We start from the raw sequence: 20,299 nt of genomic DNA on the forward strand, positions 1-20,299 counted from the left end.
CAAAGTTGTCCTCTGACTTCCACATGGCATGTGTGTCCACATCATACATAAATACACATATATAATAATAATAAATAAAATCTTTATTTAAACAAATTAAATGTACCACACAGTGGGAAGTGAGGCAATATAGCAATACAGTATACAATGTAAGTGAAGTCTTACTAGAAAAATTATTTTCTGTGTGTGTATGTATTATGTGCATGTATGTGCATGTGCAAGTGTACCAGCCTTGTGGGGTTGAAGGAAGTTCTCCCAAGTTCAGGAGACTAGCACTTATTCAAACACCTTCAGAGATGTCTTCCACTTAATCCCAATTGTTAATGAGTGTTTTTAATTCTATTTTCTATATTATTTAAAAGTTTGAGTTTTACTCAAAGTTGTTGGGTAAACACTACATTGAAAATGAAAAAAATCAAGATGCATTTTGTAGCCAATTCTTACCTTCATTATATAATTTTCTCTACATAATATTGATTGAACAGCTGCATCAGTATCTTCTTTAGCTAAAGTCTAAAAGAACAGAATTAGTCTAAAACTCAAATCTTAAAAAATCATTAGCATTATCTGTGCTTATTATATTTTTATGTGACAGGCATATCCTTGAAGCGTTCTCTGCAAATCCAATTTTTCTTTATCCCTAAGCACTTTTTCAAATGCTATTTTGATCATTATGCTCTTCATTACTCCTCATTCCAGGGTAAGAAATAATTCATCTCACAGATATTTTCAGCCCTGGGACAGTTAAATAACTTTCCCAGAGTCATGTCATAGTTAGAACCATCTTTTCCCATAGCTGATAAAATGTTTTATCTTTCTGGACTAAGACAGATATACACAGGCCTCTATTCGAGGTATTTTAACCATACAAGATAAACTAATCTTGCTATACAACTAATATAATCACTATGCCAGCTTAACATCACCTTAGGCAAAACTATACCTAGAAAAAGCCACCAACATAAAACAACACAAGGTCCATTCCATTTCTTGTTCCCCTTCTTACTCTTCTACAATAAATTTACCTATTGATTTGTTTTTGAAATTGCTTTTTTAAAACCAAAATGTAAAGATTGTGGGTAAAATGAATCACGGATTAATTTTTATCCACAAATTTACAAATATACATATGAAAGTATAATCAAATAGATAGCTGGATCTTTATAAACTTTAAGAATGGTATATTGAAATACAAAAACATTTGTTCTTAAAGTCTTCTTATGGGGGCTGGAGAGATATCTAAGAGGTTAAGAGGACTGGCTGTTCTACCAAAGGTCCTGAGTTCAATTCCCAGCAACCACATGGTGGTTCACAACCATCTATGGTGAGATCTGATGCCCTCTTCTGGCGTGCAGCTATACATGCAACAAACAAAACACTGTATACATAATAAATAAATAAAAATATCTTTTTTAAAAAAAGTCTTCTTATATTATTTTAATAAAGGATCTTATAATGTAGCCCAGGCTGTCCAGGACTCATTATATAGCCCAGGCTGACATCAAACCAATTATCAGTCCATTCGTTGTCTCAGTCTCCTGAGTGCTGGGATTACAGTCCTAAGCCACAAAGTCCATCTTATGTTCCTTTATCTAATTTTCCAAGACAATTGGCCAGTTACTTGATAGACTGAGACTTTTTTTTTTCTCAAAGGCCATAGGGACAAATATAATTTAAATGCACACATTTATCATTAGTCAAGACCTTGCAAACACCTAATAAATGTATTTTTTTCTGTGGGTTTGGTAGGATTTTTTTTGTTTGTTTCTGAGACAAGGTCTCACTATATAGCCCTGGTTGTTCTGGTACTCACTATTCACAGAGATCTTCCTGCCTCTGTGTCCTAAGTACTGGGATTAAAAATATTCACCACCATGCTCAAATGAACCACAATTCAAACTCAAATGTGTGTCTAATATTCTGGAGGTAGGAGTGGGGCAGGGTCTGTCTATTCTATCATGGCCTAAAACTTGCTAAGAAGTCTCAGACTTATGATCTTCCTACTTCAATCTCCTGAGCACAAGTATCACAGGTGTGAACCAATACCCTTGACTTCAGAATTCATTTTCTTTCCTCCTTTTACACAGATACTTGCTGATTCTGACAAGACTGCTATCCCCAACTAAGATGGATAGATTAATATTCTAGCTCCAGACAAAAATATAAACACACACACACACACACACACACACACACACATACACACACACAGAAAAAGTGGCCACACAGTCCCATTGCATTATGCCCGACTAGTTTCAACTAGAGCTAACAAAGGCAGCCTTCTGTATGTAAGCAAGTGCTCCACCACTGAACCACATCCTTAGCCCAACTATTAAGAGATGAGAAAGGAGATATCGCTAAGGAAGCCATAGACAGGGTGCCACAGATTCCACAAATGAACTGGCCAAATCTCCAGTAAGTACTTGAACTATGTGTAGACAGGGTTCTATGCAGCCCAACCAAAGTTTAATAAAAGTAAAGTGGTTTCACGAGCTGCTAACTGGTGGGCAAAGTGTAGAGCCTGAACTCAGCGAAGTTAACTTTCTGGTAAGTTCAATGTTCTTTATAATGACATAAGAGAAGCCAGGTCCTCTATAATACATCATTCATAATGTCTAAAATAGAATCTAAAATTACTAGAAACAAAGGAACAGAAAAATGTGAGCCATACTTAAGAAAAAAAAAATCAGCAGAATCTGGGTTGGTCCATGTTTATAACCAAAAGCTAAAGACTTTGGGATTATAGGATTGGTACATATGCCTTAATTCTACTTATTTCAGGTACTTAGGAGGCTGAAGCAGGAAGACAAAGAGTTGAAGGCCAGGCTACACAATACAGTGAGGTCCTCTCTAAAAGAAAAATGGGAGGGGATATTTTGGAATAGCTGAAAATATGTTAACAATGAGTGGACAGACTTAGCAAAAGAACAGAAGCAAGAAAAGAACCAGTAGAAAAATCTAATTCTTAAATTTTAAAAAGAAACAAATTTCAGTGAGTTGATAAGAAGATTGGAGATGACATACACAAGAATCAGTAAATTTGAAAGTACAGCATTAGAAATAAGTCACTTAAGATCCAGGCTTAGGGACACATGCCTGAAAATCTAGCCCCAAGAAGGCTGAGGCAGGAAGACCAGAGTTTGAGGACAACATGGACAACATAGAGACCTTGTCAGAGAGACAGAAGTGGGGGTGCCAAGAGAGGGAAGGAAATAATACCTGAAAGAGAAAGGACATTTTTGGAAACTGTAAGCCCACAGATACAAGAATTTCAATGAACTCTAAGTAGTGGAGAAACTGAAGCCATCATACATTGCTCTGAATATATAATGGTATACTTGCTATGGGAATCTCTTTACTGTTTTCCTAAAAAATTAGGTATAGAGTTATTTGACCCAGCAAGCCCAACCCTATGTTACAAGAGAAATGAAAACATGTTCAAACTAGAAGTTGTACACAAATGCTCATAAGAACAATGTTCATAACAAAACACTAGAAACAATTCCAATGTTCAGCCACTGATGAAATAAAATGTGGTATACAAGCACTGTGATAGTATTTCATCATAAAAAGGATGAAGTGGGGACTAAGAAACAGGTTGGTGGTTAAGAGTGCTTGCTGCTCTTCCTGAGGACAGGAGGGAGTCCAGTTCCCAGTCAGGTAGCTCACAACCATCACTAATTCTAGCCTCAGGGAATCCAATACTTTCTTCTGACTTAGTAAACACCGGTAAACACGCATAATGTAAAATTTTTAAAAAACATGAAGTAATACATGGTACAACATGGATGAACCTTGAAAACATTATTCCAAGTGAAAGAAGCCAGGTCACAAAGGACTACACATTATATGCAACTCATTTGAATAAATGTCTAGAATAGGCAAATCCACAGAAATAGAAAGTAGATTACTGTTACCAATAACTAGTGGAGTGACTTCCAAAGGATATAGCTGCCTCTTAAGAATCATGAAAATACTCTGGAATTAAGAGGGGAGTGGTAGAAAGCAGAGGATGGTAGTGAATCTCAGACCTCAGGAAGGCAGAGGCAGGCAGATCTCTGAGTTCAAGGTCAGCCTGGTCTACAAAGTGAGTCTAGGACAGCCAAGGATATTCAAAGAAACCTTGTCTCAAACACACACACACACACACACACACACACACACACACAAGGATTCCTTAGTAATGGGTACAGGGACTGCCTCTGACATGAACTCAGTGGCTGGCTCTTTGATCATCTCCCCCTGAGGGCAGCCTTACCAGGCCACAGAGGAAGACAATGCAACCAGTCCTGATGAGACCTGATAGGCTAAGGTCAGATGGAAGAGGAGGAGGACCTCCCCTATCAGTGGACTGGGGGAGGGGTATCGGAGAAGAGGGAGGGTGGGATTGGGAGGAGATGAAGAAGGGGGCTACAGCTGGGATACAAAGTGAATAAACTGTAATTAATAAAAATAAATTTTTAAAAACACAAAAAGAGAGTGGTAAAAGTTATATAGCCTTGTGAATAGACTAAATGCACACTGAATTGTATACTTTAAAGTAGTGACTGTTACGGTTTATAAATTATATCTCAATAGTAAAATCTCAGTAATAAAGAGCCTAATTTTAGAAAGAACAAAATATTTGAACAAACTTCACCAAAGATATAAATAACAAGCAAGACTTGAAAAAAATGCCTATCAAATCAAGGTCTGATTAATAATCTTTTAACTATATAATAAAACTTAAGACTAAAGAAAATATTGGCTAGAACATGAAAAAAAATGTAACTGTCATTGTAATTTAACACTGCTAATGGGAATGTAAAATAACAACTCTGAAAGGTTGAAAGATTCATAAAGTTTACTTAATTCACCGTATGACTGATGATTTCACAACTAAATGTTACCCAAGGAAAATAAAAACATGTCTATACAATGGCATAAATGTGAATGCTTAGAAGAGCTTTTAATAGCCCCAAACTGAAAACAACCCAAATATCCATCAACAAGATGGAAAATGGGGATATATCCATTGAACTGAAAGCAGTTGTTTTTTAAAAGGACTGGAATATTGATACATTCAACAGCACGAATGAGCGGGGCGTGGTGGTGCATAAGTTTAGTCCCAGTACTCTGGAGGAAGAGGCAAGTGGATCTCTATGAGTTCAAGGCTAGCCTGGTCTACAAAGTGAGTTCCCAGACAGCTAGTGCTACATAGACAAACCCTGTCTCAAAATAACAAAAACAAAACAAAAAAAACCCAACAACAACAAAAACCAGTATGGATGAACTGAAAAATAAGTTTAAGTGAAAGAAGCCAAATTAAAAATACATAGGAGGCAGGCATGTTAGCACACACCTTTAATCTCAGCACTCTGGAGGGCATAGGCAAGCAGATCTCTGAGTTCAAGACCAACATGGTCTACAAAGCAAGTTCTAGGATAGCCAGGGCTACACAGAGAAACTCTGTCTCAATAAAGAGATAGATAGATAGATAGATAGATAGATAGATAAGAACAAAACAGAATATGTAAGTTTTCATTGCATAAAAAAGTTTTTAAATAAACACAACCACCAGACGGGGTGACACACACCTGTAATCTCAGCACTCAGGGAGGCAGAGACAAGAGGCTACCTGAGTTGGAGGCCAGCCTGGTTTACGAAGCCAGTGCAGGACAGCCAAGGCTACCCAGAGTAATCCCGTCTCGAAAATAAATAGTGGTTCCAGGAAATGAGGGAAGTGTGAAGGGGTGCTGCAAAAGGACCGGATGACGAAACTGGGAATACTGAATATAGGTGTAATATTGGTTTCAGGAGCATACACATGTCAAAACTTATCAAATTATGCGCTTCAAGTGTATATATTAACTGCATATCGATTACATACCAATTATACCTTAATAAAATTGTTTACAAAAAGTATAACATGTTGACATTTAAGTAGGTTTTTAACAGTTTTGTTATACAGGAAAAAATTTATAATCAATGGTTTATGATTCTACTTTACATGAAGAGCAAAGTAAGTACAAAGTTAGCAAAAGGGATAGACTCTATCCAATAGAGTAAAATGGAAAAGAACAACAGAAAACTTTGTGCGAGGCATCTCTTTCAAGCAAGGACCCTCAAAAGCCACACAACTATACCTCCATAAAAGAAAGCGGCTGTGGTTCCAACCATTCTTTGGAGCTCTTGCGCTTGGGAAGTGTGTCAGTTACCAGATCATCTTGGCTCCCATTTTTCATTGTGGTCACCAAGTTAATAGAGCCCCTAGAAAAGCTAAAAAACCATTTATTTCGTAATTAAATTTTACAAGAATTTTCTCTTGTTGTTTAGTAATCAACATTCAGTTTGGGCACCTACGAAAACTGACCATGTTTCCCTTCCGGTCGCCTTGAAACAGGATTCTCTTGGAACCTTCATGCCTACAAGGTGCTATTTTCAAGCCAAGGTAGTCATCAGAAGGTAGCAATCTAGTTCCCTGCCATTTTCTGTTTGATATGTCACGCTGGAACTTTCAAGCTACTGACAAATGGAGTCTTGGGAAAGGACGGGAATTCTGGTCAAAATTCAGGCCTTCAAGCTCCGAGAAGCCCAAAGCCCTCCCCAGGGCCTGCAGGGTGAGGGAGAAGGGGACTTCTGAGCCTGCGCCCAGGCTGGTCCTCAGGCATCAGGCTGCTCACCAGGGGGCAGGGCCCTAGAGGCCCGGTCCCCGATTCGCCGACCCCGTGCGCGAGCCGCCCTGCTGTAGGGGCCTCGGCCTCGAGCAGGGCCCTTGACTCTCCGGCCCCACAGTGCGTCCGCGACCTCAGCCCGCGACCGTGGCTTCAGAACGCGCGAACGTTCGGGGCCCTCTGTCTCCCGGACGCGGTCCCTACGAGGGGCTGAGACGGCCAAGGCGCGCACACCTCGTCGGGCCGCAAGGCGGGGTGGTGGCCCTCAGGCCGCGGCGGGCGGCGGACCGAGAACGAGGCAGCGCGCCAGTCTCGCTCTAACGGGCAGCTGTCGCAGCCAATCAGCTCTCGCCCGCGACCCGGACCCCGCGCTACGCCCGCCCCCCTGGCGGAGCGTGGCCCCCTCGGGGCTCCCGCGGTGGCCGGTGGTTAGTTGGCGGCCCCCGTTGGGCTGCCCGCCTCCCATCGGTCACTCCCCAGAGGGGAGCGGCGAGAGAGGGCGCTCTCCCCGCTAGGCACCTGCGGTGAACGAGCGTTTGTGGCGGTTGCTCCCGGGAGAGCCGTCCAAGATGGCGGCACGTGGCGGTGGACGCAGTTGTACAGGGCCTCCCGTGTGGTCTTAGAGCTCGCGTCTGTGGACCAGTGTCTGGTCAAGGAGGAGGAATGAGACGGTTATCCATTCTAACTCGATGTTTCTCCTTCGTGGGCGGCTTTGAGATTTTTTGGATGACTGGTTGTTTCTTTTTGTTTCTGCTTTACTTTGCTTTCATTTATTTACTTGTTCATTTTTGCGGGTCTGCGGACTGATTGGAGGATCCCCGAGCTTCCCTCGCAGATCTGTATAGAGTCTCCGCAGATCTTTTTTTTTTTTTTTCCTTTAAGGTAGGGTCTCTTTGACCTTTAACTTAGGACTTTCCTGCCCCTAGAGTACCTGAGATAACAGGCTTGGACATTTGTTTTTGAATCTCAGTAAATCATTACATAGCCATTTTGTTTGTTTTTTTGGTTTGTTTGTTTGTTTGTTTTTTCCCATCTGAGTATTGGTAAGCACTGGGTGGTGGACCACCATTTTCACTTTTCCAACATTTTAAAGGACACACACAGATACTACCACTGAAGTGTCAGAGGCACTTGGATTCTCACACGAGGAGCCTTCAACTACAGTTTCCGGTTCAGAGCTGAGGAGCCATGAGTCACTTGCAAAACTTACTGCTAGACACCCTACTGGGGACGAAGCATGTGGACAGTGCAGCCCTCATCAAACTCCAGGAAAGGAGCCTGTGTGTGACGTCACCAGGATTTAATGTAAGAGGGAAAAAAGGTTTTAAGATATTTTTTAGATTAACATACAAAATATTGGTTTCATCATGACATTGTCATATATGTAGTGTGGGTGAACTATGTAAAACTATGAACATGTTTGTATTTTTTTAAGATTTATTTATTATTTATATAATGTTCTGTCTGCATGTACACCTGCACACAAGAAGGCACCAGATCTCATTATAGATGGTTGTGAGCCACCGTGTGGTTGCTGAGAATTGAACTCCTGACCTCTGGAAGAGCAACCAGTGCTCTTAACCTCCGAGCCATCTCTCCAGCCCATTTGTATCTTTTTTTTTAAACTTAATTTTATTTATATATTTATTTATTACAGTTTATTCACTTTATATCCCTGCTGCAGCTCCCTCCCTCATATCCTCCCAGTCCTACTTACCCTCCTCCCTCTTCTCCCCCGATGCCCTTTTCCTAGTCCTCTGATAGGGGAGGACCTCCTTGCCTTCTATCTGACCCTAGCTTATCAGGTCTCATCAAGGCTGGCTGCATCATCCTCTGCAGGGCTTCACCCCACCCCCATCATCTTCCTCTGTAGCCTGGCAAGGCTTCACCACCCCCCCACCCTCAGGGGGAGGTGATCAAAGAGCCAGCCACTAAGTTCATGTCAGAGACAGCCCCTGTACTCCCTACTAGGCAACCCACTTGGAGGCTGAGCAGCCAATGGGCTTCCTTTGAACAGGGGGTCTAGGTCCTCTCCATGCATGGTACTTAGTTGGAGTAGCGGTTTCTGCAGGACCCCCTGGGCCCAGGTATTTTGGCTCTGTTCTCCTTGTGGAGTTCCTGTCCCCTCCAGGACTTTCAGTCTCCCTCTTCCATAATTCCGGCACTCTGCCCAAAGTTTGGCTATGAGTCTCAGTATCTCCTTCGATACCCTGGTGGATAGAGTCTTTCAGAGGTCCTCTGTGGACTGCTCCTGTCCTGTTCCTTGTCTTCAACAATGTCAAAATTTATTGAGTAATGATAACTTTGCAAGGTATAATAGTTTTGTGACATCAATTTCGTAGATATGCCTGTTTTCCTTGGTAACCCTAACTGGAGTGATTACAGGGTTTTTATTCCTATTTTAATTACTAATATCAACTCTTGGATCACACAATTATATGTGTGTATGTACGTTTATATATTACAGAATGGCAGTAAAGTGTTAAGATGGCACAGCAGAGTTCAGGAGTTTGTGCAGTCCTGAGAAAAAGGGAAGTTGGTAGAAGATCAGTAGATATTTTATAATATATACTGATAAACTAACAGAACCAGAGCTTCAGGAAAGAATCTGGGGAAACTTCAGTGGTGGCGTAGGCTCCTTCAGATCACAAATTGGAGAGTGAAGTTGCAGAGTTAAGACCAGCTCCAGTAGGCACATGCCTGTAATCCCAGCACTCTGGGAGGCAGAGGCAAGTGGATCACTGTGAATTACTGGCCAGCCTCGTCTACAAAGTGAGTCTAGGACAGCCAAGCCTACGCAGAGAAACCCTGTCTCAAAACAAAGTAAACAAACAAAAGATCAGCTCCAGGAACAGAGGGACAAGGAGGGTCCAGACAGATTGGTAGACAGACAGATGGGACAGGTCCAGGTCAGTAGGAACCAGTACTATCTCAGTGCTAAGCAAGGGAGTCACATCCTTTCCTTGGTCTGTTGCATAATTTCTTGGGCCTGGTTTTTTCTGATATTTTAATTTGTCCATATGCTTCTTCTGTCTCAGCACAGGAATAAATCATTTTTCAGTCTTTGTTATGTGGGTAGTGCTGGACAGATGGACTGTTTCTATGTCCATCCAGGTATGAAGGCATCCTCTATCTTCAAAATGGAGTCTCTCAGAGCCAGACACACTGAAAAAAAAACACTGTTTTACAAAATACGGAGTAACTTAGAGCAAAGTACAGCCTGATCCCAACATGTCATTATACCTGTTTTCATTCATTCCCATTACCAGTTCCCTTCTCTGTACCATCTTCTGCTTCAGCTTCCTCCCTTAATTCCTGCTGTTTTCTTATCATGTGTCCCACTCTTCTATTTCCCACATTCCTTAAGAGATCTGCCTCCCCTCTCATGAGCCCCTTCCTAATTTTGTCACTTACACACATTAGCAAATATATATATGTGTGTGTGTGTACATATATACATATACACACATAACTGTAAAGATTTGTTTTATACATATAAGTGTTTTGTCTGCGTGTATGTTTGTGCACCATGTGCATGTAGTGCCTACAGAGGATAAAAGAGGGCTTCAGATCTCTAGAACTAGACAGTGTGGGTGGGCAGTGGGAACTCAGCCTGGGTCCTCTTCAAGATCAACAAGTGCTCTTACCTGCTGAGCCATCTCTCCAGTTACATCCACATAATTTTTTTGCTTTCTTTTGTATTATTTTTATTTTTTACAATTTATTCATTGTATATTCCGATTGAAGCCCCTTTCCTCAACTCCTCCCAGTCCCACCCTCCCTTCCTCTTCTCCCTTTTCCCCATCCCCTAGTCCACCCTAAAGGGGGCGTTCTCTTCCCCTGCCATCTGCCCATAGCTTATCAAGTCTCGTCAGTCTTATGGAAGAAGGAGGGGATAAAAGGACACATAATTTTAAACCTAGATTCTATATATAAAAGAAATTGTGATGATTATTTTTCGGAGTATGGTTTATTAACCCTTAATGCAATCATTTCAACTACAGCTATTTTCTGCAAATGTCATGATTTTCACCCTGACCCCCAAACAGGTCTCATTGTGTAGGCCAAGCTGGCCTCAAACTCACAGGGATCTTCCTGACTCTACCTCCCTAGTGCTGGGATTAAAGGCGTGTGCCACCATATCCAGCAATTTAAATTTCTTTATGTCTGCATAAAATTGCATTGTGTATGTGTACTGCATTTTCTTTATCCATTCATATACTGGCAGGCATCTAAGTAGGTTCCATTTCCAGGCCATTGTGAAAACCACAACAATAAAAACCTACTGTCTGAGGTGACAGATTTTGTTGATTCAAAGTCCTTCAGCTATATGTACCCAATAGTGGTCCAGCTAGGTGCAGTTTTTTGAGAACTTATTCATTTCCATAGTGGCTGGACAAGTTTACATTTATTCCAGCAGTTAATTAAGAGTTCCTCCTATCAGCAGCCAGGCGTGGTGGCCCACACCTGTGATCCCAGTACTCAAGGAGGCAGAGGCAGGAAGATCCCCGTGAGTTGGTAGCCAGCCTGCTCTACAAAGCAAGTCCAGGACAGCCAAGGCTAAACATAAACCCTGCCTCAAAAAAAAAAAAGAAAGAAAGAAAAGAAAAGAAAAGGAGTTCCTTCTATCTTTCCCCACATCCTTGCCAGCATTTGTTGTCATTTGTTTTCTTCTTTATTTTCTATTTTTTGAATAAGGTTTCATACAGCCCAAACTAGCCTTCAACCTGCTGGGTAACCAAAGATAACCTTGAACCTCCTGCCTCTACCTTTGAACGTGCTAAGACCATATTCATGGAATACAATGCCTGGTTTATGCAGTGATGGGAACTAAACCCAGAGCTTTGACATGCTAAGCAGGCTGTCTGTTGAGCTAATCCCTGACCTCATTGGTTTCTGTTTTCTTGATACTCTGACTGATACATGATGGAATCTCAAAGCGGGGTTTTTGTTTGTTTGTTTGTTTGTTTTGTAATTTTTGTTTTGTGTCTGAATGTTTTAACTGCATTTATGTGTTTGTGCCATGTGCATGCCTGGTGCCTTCAGAACTATAAGCCACCATGGGGCTGCTAGGAACTGAATATAAGGCCTCCTCATGAGTAGCAAGTGCTCTTAACCACAGAGCCATCTCTCCAAAACTATTTCTTCATTTATGTATATGCATCTGAGTACAGTGCTCTTGGAGGCGAGAAAAGGGCTGCAGATCCTCTGGAGCTGGAGTTGTAGGCAGTTGTGAGCTACCTGACATGGATGTTAGGAACTGAACTCCTGTCCTTTGGAAGAGTACAAGTGCTCTTAAGTACTGAGCCATCTTTCCAGGCCCTCAGAGCAGGATGGGGGTGGGGAGGTTGGAGACAAGGTTTCTGTGTGCAGCCTGGCTTTCCTGGAGATTGATTTATAGAACAGGCTGGCCTCGAACTCACAGAGAGCCACCTGCCTCTGCCTCCTAAGTGCTGGAGTTAAAAGTGTGTGTCACCACTGCCAGGCTCAAATCAGTTTTTAATTTGCATTTCTCTGAAAGCTAAATCACATTTTTTCAAGTATCTGTTCAAGTTCTTTTCCTATCTCTTTCAATAACCATTTATTCAGTTTATTGATTGGTTGATTGATTGGGTGATTTGGGCGTTTTGGTGTTTGAGTTTTGCAGTTCTTGAGATACCTTTGGTATGTTAATCCCTGTCCAGTATGTAGTTGGTTATTTTGTGTTTTGTGTTCTGTCACTTTGCTCTGGCTATTGTTTTCTTTGCTGTACATTGCTTTTTAATTTCACGTGATTCCATTTGCCAATTTCTGAGGTTATTTCCTTTGCCCCTGAAATCCTTTTCAGAAAATCTTTTCCTGTAGATGTGACTTTTAAACAAAAAGGACTATTCTACTAAAAACCATTGCAAGTGCTTTAGGACCACATAGTCTGTAAGAATAAATAATTCTGAGGCCGGGTAAGGTGGCACACACCTGTAATCCCAGCACTCAGGAGGCAGAGGCAGAGGATTGCTGTGTTTTCAAGGCCAGCCTGGTCTACAAAGTGAGTCCAGAATGGCCAAGGTTACACAGAAAAACCCTGTCTTGAAAAACAAGACAAAACAAAAAGTAATTTTGTGAATTCTGTAGTTGTGGAAGAGCAGCCATAGATAATGCACAAAAGAGAAGGTGTGGGTATTTGCTAATACAATTTTATGAATAATGAAACTTGAATTTCATGTAATGGTATTATGTCAAACTGCTTTCTTTCCTTTTTTTTTTCCCCTAGTCATTTTTTACAAAGTGTAAACCTTGTTGTGCACTTGAGCATCTTTTGGGTATATGCCTAGGAGTGGTATAGCTGGATCTTGAGAAAGTGATATTCCTAATTGTCTGAGAAAGCACCAAATTGATTTCCAACGTGGTTATGCAAGTTTACATTCCCACCAGCAATGGAGGAGGGTTCCCTTTTCTCCACATCCTTTCCAGCATGTACTGTCACTTGAGTTTTTTATCTTAGCCATTCTGATGGGTTTAAGGTGAAATCTCAGGGTCGTTTTGATTTGCATTTCCCTGATGACTAAGGACATTGAGCATTTATTTAAGTGTTTCTCTGTCATTTACTATTCCTCTACAGAGAATTCTCTGTTTAGCTCTGTGCCCCATTTTTTTATTTGGATTACTTGATTTGTTGCTTTTTAACTTCTTTATATATTCAAGATATTAGCCCTCTTTCAGATATAGGGTTGGTGAAGATCCTTTCCCAGTCTGTAGGCTGTTGTTTTGTTCTAATGACAGTGTTCTTTGCTTTACAGAAGCTTTTCAGTTTCATGATGTCCCATTTATTGTTGATCTTAGAGCCTGTGCTATTGGTGTTCTGTTAGGAAGTTGTCTCCTGTACCAATGAGTTCTAGGCTCTTTCCCACTTTTTCTTCTAACCAATTTAGTGTATCTAGTTTTATGTTGAGGTCTTTGATCCACTTGGACTTTAGTTTTGTGCAGGGTGATAAATACAGATCTATTTGCATTTTTCTACATGTAGACATCCAGTTAGACCAGTATCATTTGTTGAAGATGCTGTCCTTTTTCCATTGTATGGTTTTGGACAGTTGTTCAACCATGTTAGTAGCAACTTTATTCGTAATAGCCAGAACCTGGAAACAACCCAGATGTCTGTCAACTGAGGAATGGATACAGAAATTGTGGTACATTTACACAATGGACTACTACTCAGCAATTAAAAACAAGGAAATCATGAAATTTGCAGGCATCTAGAAAAGATCATTCTGAGTGAGGTATCCCAGAAACAGAAAGACACACACAGTATATACTCACTTATAAGTGGATATTAGACATAAAATATAGTATAAACCTACAAAAATCTGTACACCTAAACAAGGTGAGCTAGAAGGGAGGACCCTGGGTAAAATGATCAATCCTCACTCAGAATGGCAAATGGGACAGATATTAGAAGAAGGAGAAAACAGGAAACAGGACAGGAACCTACCACAGAGGGCCCCTGAAAGACTCTACCCAGCAGTGTATCAAAGCAGAAAATGAGACTCATAAACAAACTTTGGGCAGTGTTCAGGGAATCTTATGAAGGAAGGGGGAGATAGTAAGACCTGGAGAAGACAGGAGCTCTACAACCATAGCAAGAGAACCAAAAATTCTGGGCACAGGGGTCTTTTCTGAGACTGATATGCCAACCAAGGATCATTCATGGATATTACCTAGAACCCCTGCTCAGATGTAGCCTGTGACAGCTCAGTATCCAAGTGGGTTCCCTAGTAAAGTGAACAGGGACTGTCTCTGACCTGAACTCCATGACTAGCTCTTTGAACACCTCCTCTGGATGGGGGAGCAGCTTTGCCAAGCCACAGAGGAGGACAATGCAGCCAGTTTGGATGAGACCAGATAAGCTAGGGTCAGATAGAAGGAGAGGAGGACCTCCCCTATCATGGACTTGGAGAAGGGCATAGGAGGAGATGAGGGAAGGAGGGTGGGATTGAGAGGGGAGAAGGGAGTGGGCTACAGCTAGGATACAAAGTGAATAAACTAATGTAAGTCTCTTGTTTAATTATATTTAAAAATAATATATGGCTTACAATTTAATTAGCTATATAATAAATTGAAAATATGATATATTACTTTATTAAAGCACCTAAGTTAAGATTTAAAAAAAAAAAAGTGAAAACCAAGCCAGGTGGTGGTGGCGCATGCCTTTAGTCCCAGCACTCAAGAGGCAGAGGCAGGTGGATCTCTGTGAGTTTGAGGCCAATCTGGTCTACAGAGTGAGTTCCAGGACAGTCAGGACTGCTACACAGAGAGACCCTGTCTCAAAAGAACAAACAAACAAAACAAACAATTTGAAAACCATTCTCAGCCTTCAGGCCATTTAGAAAACAGACAGTCGACCAAATTTAACTATTCAGTGGCTATGATCTTTTGACTTGGCCTATTTGTTTGCAGATAATGCCCAGTGATGTTCGAACACTTGTGAATGGATTTGCCAAAAACCCATTGCTAACCCGAAGGGAAGGGTTGTATTTCAAGGAAAAGGATTACAAGTGTGTCCGGGCAGATGACTCTTCTCTCTATGCTAAAAATGTAAGTATTCAAGGTTTGACAGATGGGTAAAAACTTAAGAATTTTACTTAAATTTTCTTTAACCCTCCTATTGCTCTCTGCAAAACAGAATAGGTCATTACGATCTTGAGTCATGCAGAAAGCAACGTAGTACCAGGAAGGCATATCTGAAAAATACTCCCAGAAGGGCTGGGAACTTGCCTAGAATGTGAAAATCTCTGGGTCTGATAGAAAGCACTGAAATGAAGTGAAGGAAAAGAAAGGAATTGTCTGAAGTATTCTCAGTGAGATGTGCTGTTATAAATGTTCTGCACTGTCAACTGAGCTATCTCTTCCTGATCCTTCAGGGTGCTACAATCACAACCTGTTTGCCTTGGGTCCTGAAACCCTGACTAGCGCAGTGAGGGAATAAAGAAAGGACAGACACACAGATACAGACAGTAAAGCTAGGATCAGGTGGGCATGTTTAAACACATTCCAAAAGTTTATGCCCGTTAGGCATAAGAATGTTACATCAGACACAGAGGTGGGCAAAGTTTGCTTACTAAGGGGTTAAATTATCCCAGAATACATAGTTATATCTGGACCTTCAACACTCCAATGTCTACACAGTCAGTGGAGTTCTAATCTGTACAGTTTCTTTCCAGGAACCTTTCTTCACAATATGCATGATATTAATACAAAAAGCTGAAACCTTTTCAGAAGACACTAATAAATTTATAAAAAGCAGTGGAAGACTAAAACACACATACATGAATACAAAGAAGTCAGGAAATAGCTTCTTTTTTTTTTTTTTTTTAAGTGTCTGTGGGTAACTTATGTTGGACCAAAGGCAGAATGTTGGGTTTTCTTCTTTACCCAGGAAAACACTGGCGTGGTGGTGGTGAAGACCCACCTGTACCTTCTGGTGGCTACTTACATTGCAGGCATGTATCCTAGTGTCTGTGTAGAAGCCACAGAGAAGCTGGGTAAGTTCACTTCCCAGCGAGGTTTGAGAGCCTGCGCAAACCAGCTGGGGGAGAAAGGGGGAATTGGGGGGGGGGGCAGAGGTGCTTGACCCAGGGGAGCCATGGGAAATGCCAGCCACAGCTAGGAGCCCTGCTGGGATTCTGCCTCCTCTCTGCTTCTCAGGGAGTCAGCGTTGTCTGTCCCCTTACAGTGCAACTGCTTTCTTCCCTGGTTTGGGATCATGGTGAAGCCTCCACCCTGCCTCTTATTTCCTCTGAGGACCCTGATTTGTTTCATCTAGTTTATCCCTATTCCCACTTTAATAAGACATGCAAGAGAGATGAGCAAGGGAGCAGAGAGAAAGCAGGTTAAAAAGCAAGGAAATGTTAGGGGCCCACCCTGTAGGACAGAGAAGCTAGTAGAGAAACAGCTATCTTGTTTGTGTGTACTCCAGTCCCCTTACCTGGTTTACACTTGTAAAAGAATAAAAATAAGATTTAATAGAGAGCCAAAGTGAGGGTTGATCATAGCAAATGGAAAATCACATTGTTTTATTTTGCATCTTTTTTGAATTTCTAATCTTAGAATTGCTTAAAACAGTCCTTTGAAATAGTAGGGCCTTCTAGCAAGAAAAGCAGCCATTCATTCATTCCTTCTTACATTCCTTCTGCAGTCCAGTCATGTGCCCTACACTATCTCAGACCAAAGCTGGATAAGACATATCCTCTGCCTTTTATGCCTCTGTAGATGTCATCCTATCTGCCAGATACACATTTCTGTTCTGTTCATGCCCCTCACAATTCGTTAGCACATTCATAATCATAACCGAAGGTCCAACTCAGATCTGAACATCTCTTCCACAGTGCTGGATAGTTTTTGCACACTACCATCATTATTCCCATTAGAGCTCTTTGTCAATCTGGATTATGAACCCAGAAGGCAATATGCCTTTTAAATCATCCTCCTTTCTGATATCTAACACAGTGCATAATTTTGAGTAGGAAATTAATATATGTTGATGATAAACAGAGAAGTGAATGACTTTGCCTTACAGAATCTGGGAAAGCTCTAGTGAGCAAACCTCAAATGAATATCTGAGAAATTAAGTACCAGAAAAGGAGACCCAGTTTCAGCAGAGTAGGAGCAGAAACCAGAACAGAGACCTATAATCTGAGCTAAAGTATCCCATTAAAGCATCCATAAAATGAAAGTAGGTTTTCAATAAGCCAGGCTTTAGCCTATCAGCTCAGATCCAAGGATAACTCCATAGAGAAGACCAGAAAGTTCCCTGATTTCATTATAATGAGGATTTTATGAGCTTTTGTTCTTTTTAAATCAAGGTTACAAAAGACTTCAAATAATAATACAGCTAACACTATCCCAGTTAGAGCCCACTGTTGGAAGAAGGGATCCTGTGTGTTAGTGTTTGGATACTCCTACAGAATGGACCAAGCTGCTGCCAATCCGCCACTTGTTGTCACTCTACTTAATTATGTTTCCTTTATCACACTGACTCTCTCTCTCTCTCTTTGAGATATGGTTTCACTGTGTACCCCAGACTGGGCTCAAACCTGCAATTCTCCTGCTTTAGGCCACTAAATTTTGGGATTACAGGCATGTGTTATACCCAACAATTGTCTTTCTCTATCAAAAGGTATGTGATTATTATAGGAAATCTGAGAAATAAAGAATCATGGGGATTAATTATTTTTTAATCTCTGGGTATAGTAGCATATGCCTTTAATCTTAGCACTCGGGAAAGGTGAGCAAATCTCAGTGAGTTCAAGGCCAAACTGATCTACGTAGTTTCAAGCCAGGCAGTTACATGGTAAGACCGTGTCTCAGGTTTTTGGTGTTGTTGCTTTGTTTGTTTGTTTGTTTATGGAAGATTCTAACAACATGACAGCAACAGCTTTAAGACGTAAATAGACAAATAACTTCACACAAGTCAGTCAGGGTTTTTTATTATTTATTTATTTAATGTTCCTGAGTCCTCTATTTCATGTGTACCTACATCCCAGAAGAGGGCATCAGACCACATTATAGATGCGGTTGGCAGGACCTGGAGTCAGGGCCTCTGGGAGAACAGACAGTGTTCTTAACTGCTAAGCCGTCTAGCTTAGCTCATCTAGCTCCCATCAGGCTTATTTTAAAACAACTACTTTGGTGGGTCATAGGCATTGGTAAAATGAAAACATTGCTAATTCTAGACCTCAGTCTTAAAAGATTAGTATGAAATTATTAAAGAACTATAGTTTGTCCTTAAACTTCCTATGACAATTCCTAAATAGACAACCAAAGGCTCCTTCATGTGAGAGTTGCCTCGATCTTAATTAAATCCACATGTGAGAACTAGCCTCTTTGTGTTGACATCCACATGGAAAGAAACAGATGTTTCATGGTTTGGGCATTTTGTTCATTCTCCTGAGAATATCATCTAAGACTTTATTGCCAGATTTATAACATACATGAATTAAAAAAATCATTCATTTTGCTGAATTTGCCTGGCAGTAATTTTTATAGTCTACATTTTAAAGGTCTTACTTTTTTTTTTCTGAGACAAATCTTGCTATATAGCCCTGATTGACTCAACAAGCAGATAAGATTGGCCATAAACTTGATGCAATATTTCTGCTTCTAACTCTCAAGTGCTGGGATTACAAGGGTATGCCACCATACCTGACCAAATGTCTACTGACACTTAATACAGACCTTATCTCCCACCATTTCGTCTGTTATGGTTGCAGTAGAGGAAGGCAAGTGGATTAGGAACCAGCAGTTGGCTTAAGAAAACAAGTAGAGGGGCTGGAGAGCAGTTAAGAGCACTGGCTGCTCTTCCAGAGGTCCGGAGTTCAATTCCCAGCAACCACATGGCGGCTCACAACCATCTATAATGTGATCTGATGTACCCTGTTAGCATGCAGGTGTACATGCAGACAGAACACTAATTTACATAAAATAAATAAATCCTAAAAAGAAAACAAGTAGATTTTTTTTGATGAATGAACAGCTTTCAAAATTTTTATTAACAGAATTTTTAATTGAAGTGCTATTGACCAGTTATAAATGTAGATATAAACTAGTCATAAGGACTGCGCAGCAGGTTCTACTGTTCCTTTAGCCCTCCCCCATCCTGTGTGCATTCACAGTTATGTACATCCTGTGATAAGTATGTGCACCTTCATTCTCTGCATGGAGAACCAGTCATCTGTAGAGCAGATCAAATACCCATATCACTGTGAAATAGAATTGAGGAGTGCATACATCTGTCTCTCCTCATAGACACAGACGTCTACAATACACTGTAATGGCAGTTCACTACTCCCTAAGTTATTAACATGCTGTGTTTTCTTTCAGGAGACTATCTAAGAAAAAAAGGAAACTAAGTCATCAGACAACTAGTGAAGACAACTTTGTTATTTTGGAAGAAAAGTATAGATCCTTAAGAAAAAGATTTTGTGGTTGAAAAACACTGAATTTGAGATTAAAACAAGGACTGAGTTAAGGAAGCAAGTTTTCTTATCTCAAGAGGTCACCATCTCTGACTAGAAGGACCTCACCAGCTCATTTTTCTTTAAGCATTGGTCACTGACCTGAAACCTGAATACACTAGTAGTCTTTCACACGGAAGTCTGTTGGGAGTCTTACCTCCACACTGCATGATCAGGACAATGAGAGAACCTATTTTAATAATTTAGGGTTCTGCTGTAGACACTCCTGTAAAGGAAGCTTCTTTCTTTCCCTGATAGCAGCCCCAGGCTAGGCTGGTCATTGAACCCGTTGGTATACCTTTCAGTACACAATCTGTGCACCCTTCAGTTCACCCTTCGTAACCCTCTATACACCCTTCAGTTCAGTGCACTGTTCAGTATACCCTTCATTACCCCCTTCGGTATGCCCTTCAGTGCACCCAAGAGCGGATCCTTCTGCACCCTTTAGGCATTGCTTCTAGGGAGGAAATGGTTTGCTTCTTTGCTCAAGAGAGGGCTTAGGAAATACAAACCTAACTCTACTTTGGCCATATTGGATTATTATTATTACCCTTAAGGATAATAATCATTTAAATGAATATACTGTCCTCCAGGTCCCTCTACATATGCTCTACATATGCTTTACCTGAGTCAAGAGGGACATATAGCAGGTCTCTA

The 20,299-nt window shown here is 41.0% G+C and overlaps 2 protein-coding genes across 12 annotated transcripts in view; one reads left to right on the top strand and one right to left on the bottom strand.

Annotated features, from left to right (window-relative positions):
- Fam228b (family with sequence similarity 228 member B) overlaps positions 1 to 6,943 on the bottom strand; it is a 29,662-nt gene extending 22,719 nt beyond the window's left edge. For 4 of the 10 annotated variants that reach the window (XR_009585051.1, XM_060365379.1, XM_060365391.1 and 1 more), the window contains exons 1-3: positions 6,353 to 6,939; positions 6,126 to 6,258; positions 445 to 513 (exon numbers count right to left, since the gene is read on the bottom strand). Coding sequence is in view for 8 of the 10 variants with exons in the window: in XM_060365379.1 (XP_060221362.1) it covers positions 445 to 513; positions 6,126 to 6,258; positions 6,353 to 6,402 (252 nt within the window). In the remaining 2 variants the exon portion in view is untranslated. Of the gene's footprint in view, positions 1 to 444; positions 514 to 6,125; positions 6,259 to 6,352 lie in introns of all 10 variants that reach the window. The other 6 variants (XR_009585052.1, XM_060365376.1, XM_060365386.1 and 3 more) reach the window with 4 other exon arrangements.
- Positions 6,944 to 7,055: 112 nt separating this feature from the next.
- On the top strand, positions 7,056 to 19,664 carry Pfn4 (profilin family member 4). 2 transcript variants are annotated; one of them, XM_060365448.1, is made up of 5 exons: positions 7,069 to 7,535; positions 7,747 to 7,958; positions 15,087 to 15,224; positions 16,066 to 16,171; positions 19,509 to 19,664. In XM_060365448.1, the coding sequence occupies exons 2-5, from the start codon at positions 7,842 to 7,844 to the stop codon at positions 19,535 to 19,537; spliced, it is 390 nt and encodes a 129-aa protein (XP_060221431.1). In that variant the 5' UTR covers positions 7,069 to 7,535; positions 7,747 to 7,841; the 3' UTR covers positions 19,538 to 19,664. The 2 variants fall into 2 exon arrangements, with proteins under 2 accessions (XP_021500645.1, XP_060221431.1); XM_021644970.2 differs by having other exon boundaries at positions 7,056 to 7,958.
- The last annotated feature ends 635 nt before the right edge of the window (positions 19,665 to 20,299 follow it).

Source organism: Meriones unguiculatus, chromosome 1 (genome assembly GCF_030254825.1).
Source record: "Meriones unguiculatus strain TT.TT164.6M chromosome 1, Bangor_MerUng_6.1, whole genome shotgun sequence".
NCBI lineage: Eukaryota > Metazoa > Chordata > Mammalia > Rodentia > Muridae > Meriones > Meriones unguiculatus.

What these genes read in the sequence shown, in the direction of transcription:
- Pfn4 (XM_021644970.2), top strand. Translation starts at nt 7,842, where the DNA reads ATGAGTCACTTGCAAAACTTACTGCTAGACACCCTACTGGGGACGAAG. An exon ending in TGACGTCACCAGGATTTAAT is followed by an intron (nt 7,959 to 15,086) that starts GTAAGAGGGAAA and finishes ATTTGTTTGCAG; the next exon opens with ATAATGCCCAGTGATGTTCG. An exon ending in AGAAGCCACAGAGAAGCTGG is followed by an intron (nt 16,172 to 19,508) that starts GTAAGTTCACTT and finishes GTTTTCTTTCAG; the next exon opens with GAGACTATCTAAGAAAAAAA.